At 51.5% G+C, this 4,000-nt stretch overlaps 1 protein-coding gene across 1 annotated transcript; it reads left to right on the top strand.

Annotated features, from left to right (window-relative positions):
- Positions 1 to 367: 367 nt before the first annotated feature.
- LOC120381428 (olfactory receptor 52M1-like) lies at positions 368 to 1,315 on the top strand. Its single transcript, XM_039499622.1, has one exon. It carries the CDS (start codon positions 368 to 370, stop codon positions 1,313 to 1,315), a length of 948 nt encoding a protein of 315 aa, XP_039355556.1.
- The last annotated feature ends 2,685 nt before the right edge of the window (positions 1,316 to 4,000 follow it).

Genomic DNA, 4,000 nt, shown 5'->3' with positions numbered 1-4,000 from the left:
ACCGGGTGCCTGGGGAATAGCATGGACTTTCATTGCATTAAGGAACAATGAGAGATAACCAGTAACCACACTTGGGTTTCCTACTGGTGCCTATTAAGGTTTCCCAGACCATGACATGTAGAAATTATTCATGCGAGGAGGACCAACAAATATGGTATTGGCATTAGTAGGGACAGTTGTTCATAATTCATTTATCTGAAAATGAAAATGTGGGTGAAAAGCAACCAATCTGCTTCACCCATGAGAAAAGTATCCACTAGTGCATGTAGTGGTTCATATTAATATTGTCTCTCCATCCAGGCTTTTCTACTGCAGCCATCACGCTGGGCTCTGGGAACACCTCAGAGTTGAACAACTCCCCTACTCCATGTCAGATTCCAACAAAACCGACTTCACCAACCCCTCCACCTTCATCCTGCTGGGCATTCCTGGCCTGGAAACATCCCATGTCTGGATCTCCATCCCCTTCTGTACGATGTACACCATAGCTGTCTTGGGGAACTTCATTATCCTGTTTATCGTGAAGATGGAACCAAGCCTTCATGAGCCCATGTACTATTTCCTCTGCATGCTGGCCATCACCGACCTGGTCCTGTCCACGTCCACCGTGCCCAAAATGCTGAGTAACTTCTGGTTCAATTCCAGGGAGATCGATTTCAGTGCCTGCCTCACCCAGATGTACTTCATTCACTGCTTCTTCGTGATGGAGTCTGGGATCTTCGTGGCCATGGCTTTTGATCGCTATGTGGCCATCTGCGATCCCCTGAGATATTCCACCACCCTGACATATGCCGTGGTGGCCAAGATTGGCCAGGCCGTGGTGCTGCGTGGCATCATGGTCGTATTGCCCTATCCCTTCTTGGTTAGGCAACGGCCATATTGCAGCACCAACATCATCCCCCACTCATACTGCGAGTACATAGCCGTGGTGAAGCTGGCCTGTGGCGACATCAGCGTCAGTAGTTACTACGGCCTCTTTGTGGTACTCTGTGTGAGGGGTCTGGATATGATTTTTATTTCTGTGTCCTATATCCAGATCCTCAGGACCATCTTCAGCCTCCCCACAAAGGACGCCCGGCTCAAGACTTTGGGGACCTGCAGCTCCCACCTCTGTGCCATCTTAAGCTTTTACATTCCAGCTCTCTTCTCCTCACTCACACACCGGTATGGCCACAATGTGCCCCTGCATTTCCACGTTCTCATTGCTAACGTGTACCTTCTGGTGCCCCCCATGCTAAACCCCATCATCTACGGGGTGAGGACCAAACAGATCCGGGACAGGCTGCTCCGGCTCTTCACTCATAAAGGGATGTAAAGTTTAGTTCTGGTGCTCTGGCTCTCAGACCGAGCTCCGTGCAGAGCTGGCTGGTGACATGGTGCTGGGCCCCCTTGCTGAATCACTGACCGGGCAGCCAGAGAGACATTAGACCAGAGGTGGGCAAACTTTTTGGCCCAAGGGCCACATCGGAATTGCAAAACTGTATGGAGGGCTGGGTAAGGAAGGCTGTGCCTCCCCAAACAGCCTGGCCTCCTGCGCACTATCTGCCCCCTCCCACTTCCTACCCACTGACTGCCCTCCTCAGAACCCTCCATCCATTCACACACACCCCCGCTCCTTGTCCCCTGGCCACTCCGTCCCATGACCGCCTGCCCCTAACCCCCTCCCTGGGACCCCATTCCCTATCCAACCCCCTCTGCTCCCTGTCCGCTGACTTCCCTGACCCTATCCACACCCCGCCCCCTGACTGGACCTCCGGGACTCCCATGCCTATCCAACCCCCCGTTCCCTGTCCCGGGCCACCACCACCCAGAACCTCTGCCCCATCCAACCGCCCCCTGCTCCCTGTCCCCTGACTACCCCCTGGGACCCTCTGCCCCATATCTAACCCCCCGCTCCCCGCCCCTTTACCATGCCACTCAGAGCAGCAGGACTGGCAGCCGCGCCGCCCAGCTGGAGTAAGCCGTGCTGCCACACAGCGGCATGGCTGCGGGGGAGGTGGAACAGCAGGGGAGGGGCCGGGCAGGACGAGCCTCCCCAGCTGGGAGCTATGGGGCCGGGCAGGATGGTCCCATGGGCCGGATGTGGCCCACGGGCCGTAGTTTGCCCACCTCTGCATTAGACCCTTTCCTGACCTTACTGTGCTGTGTCAGGGCGACAAACTTGGGAATCGGTCAGTGTAGTACTCAATGGTTTGCCACCCTTCTAGTTACTGATAACTGGACCTCTGTGCACATAAGAACATAATAATGCCATACTGGACCGGACCAAGGATCCATCTAGCCCAGTGTCCTGTCTGCCAACAGTGGCTAGTGCCAAGTGCCCCAGAGGGTATGAACAGAACAGGGAATCATCAAGTGATCCATTCCCTGTCACCCATTTCCAGTTGCTGGCAAACAAACACCATCCCTTCCCATCTTGGCCATTGATGGACCTTCACAACATCCTCTGGTAAGGAGTTCCACAGGCTGGCTGTGTGTTGTGTGAAGAAATACTTCCTTTTGTTTGTTTTAAACTGTTGCCTATTAACTTCATTTGGTAACCCCCAGTTCTTGTGTTATGAGAAGGAGTAAATGCCACTTCCTTATTTACTTTCTCCACACCAGTCATGATTTTATAGACCTCTGTCATATCCCCCCGTAGTCGTCTCTTTTCCAAGCTGAAAAGTCCCAGGCTTATTAATCTCTCCTCACATGGAAGCCATTCCATACCCTTAATCATTTTTGTTGCCATTGTTTTAACCTTTTCCAATTCCAATATATCTTTTTTGGGATGGGGCGACCACATCTCCATGCAGTATTCAAGACGTGGGCGTCCCATGGATTTATACAGAGGCAATACGATATTTTCTGTCTGATTATCTATCCCTTTCCTAGTGAGTCCCAACATTCTGTTCAGTTTTTTGACACCGCTGCACACTGAGTGGATGTTTTCAGAGAACTAGCCACCATGACCACCAGGTCCCTGCCCCTTACCCTGCTTCTCTCCCCAAGGCCACGACCCTGGTACACATCTTCCCTCAAGGCCACAGCCAGTTCTGCACCTATTCCCCCGAGGCACAGCCCCTGCTCCACCTCTTGCCTCTGTGCCCCACCCTCCTCTCCGCCTCTTGCCCCAAGTCCCAGCCACTGCTGCTCGCTCTTTTTCCCCCTCCCCGTCACTCACTGGATCACCTCCTGGGAATCAAGCTGCTCCGGGGACCTGGATGATTGAAACAGCTTTAACTGGTTAGCATGGTAGATTTTATCTTCAGTACACTTGCCTCCTGTTACTATAGTCTTGTACTCTGCTGAGCTGAGTTTATCGATGATTCGGAAAGGTCCGATCCACCGATTACACAGCCTGTGCTCTGGTGCTTTGTAGGATAACGTCACTGAGGCATTACAATCCCTAGAATTGGGAAGGATCCCCAATCTAATCAAAGAGGAGCAATTATTAAATTGGTATTGCCCTAAATGTTTTGAAAGGCCTGAATGGGAGAGATCTACATGTGTGAATGCATGTCCACAAGTATCCATTGGAATGATGAGACACACGGGGTCTGTGATACCACATCCCAATCGAGACAATTGTTTATCTTCTTAAAATTGTGTGGTAGCACGATCCTGGTATTCACGGTCTCTGTACCCGTGTTTGACTCAGACAAGGATTTGTATAAGAGGTTGGCTGCAGTACAGTCCATAGGTCACCTCGAAGGTGGCATCTACAAGGTACGTGTCAATGTGCCTCCCTTGGTAGTCATGGAAAGTTCTTCAGGTGGCCTGTTGCTCTAAAAAAGGGCTCAGTATATCTGCAGATGTAATGTCTTTGAGGCAAATACTAGCTTGTGTGGCCTTCAGGGACAGTTCCAGAATCAATCATCGTTAGAGTGTATGGTCCAACTAACCAGATGGAAGGCTCCTACGGAGAGGGTGACCTATGCTGGAAATGGCCAATTTTGCATAGTAACCAACCAGGAAAGTTTCCTATATGGTTCCTTATAGTGTCAGGTCCAAACGTCTG

Source organism: Mauremys reevesii, linkage group 1 (assembly GCF_016161935.1).
Source record: "Mauremys reevesii isolate NIE-2019 linkage group 1, ASM1616193v1, whole genome shotgun sequence".
Classification (NCBI taxonomy): Eukaryota; Metazoa; Chordata; order Testudines; family Geoemydidae; genus Mauremys; species Mauremys reevesii.
This window is presented reverse-complemented; position numbering and strand designations above follow the sequence as displayed.

Excerpts from the sequence above, each read along its gene's own strand:
- LOC120381428 (XM_039499622.1), top strand. The coding sequence starts at position 368 with ATGTCAGATTCCAACAAAACCGACTTCACCAACCCCTCCACCTTCATC.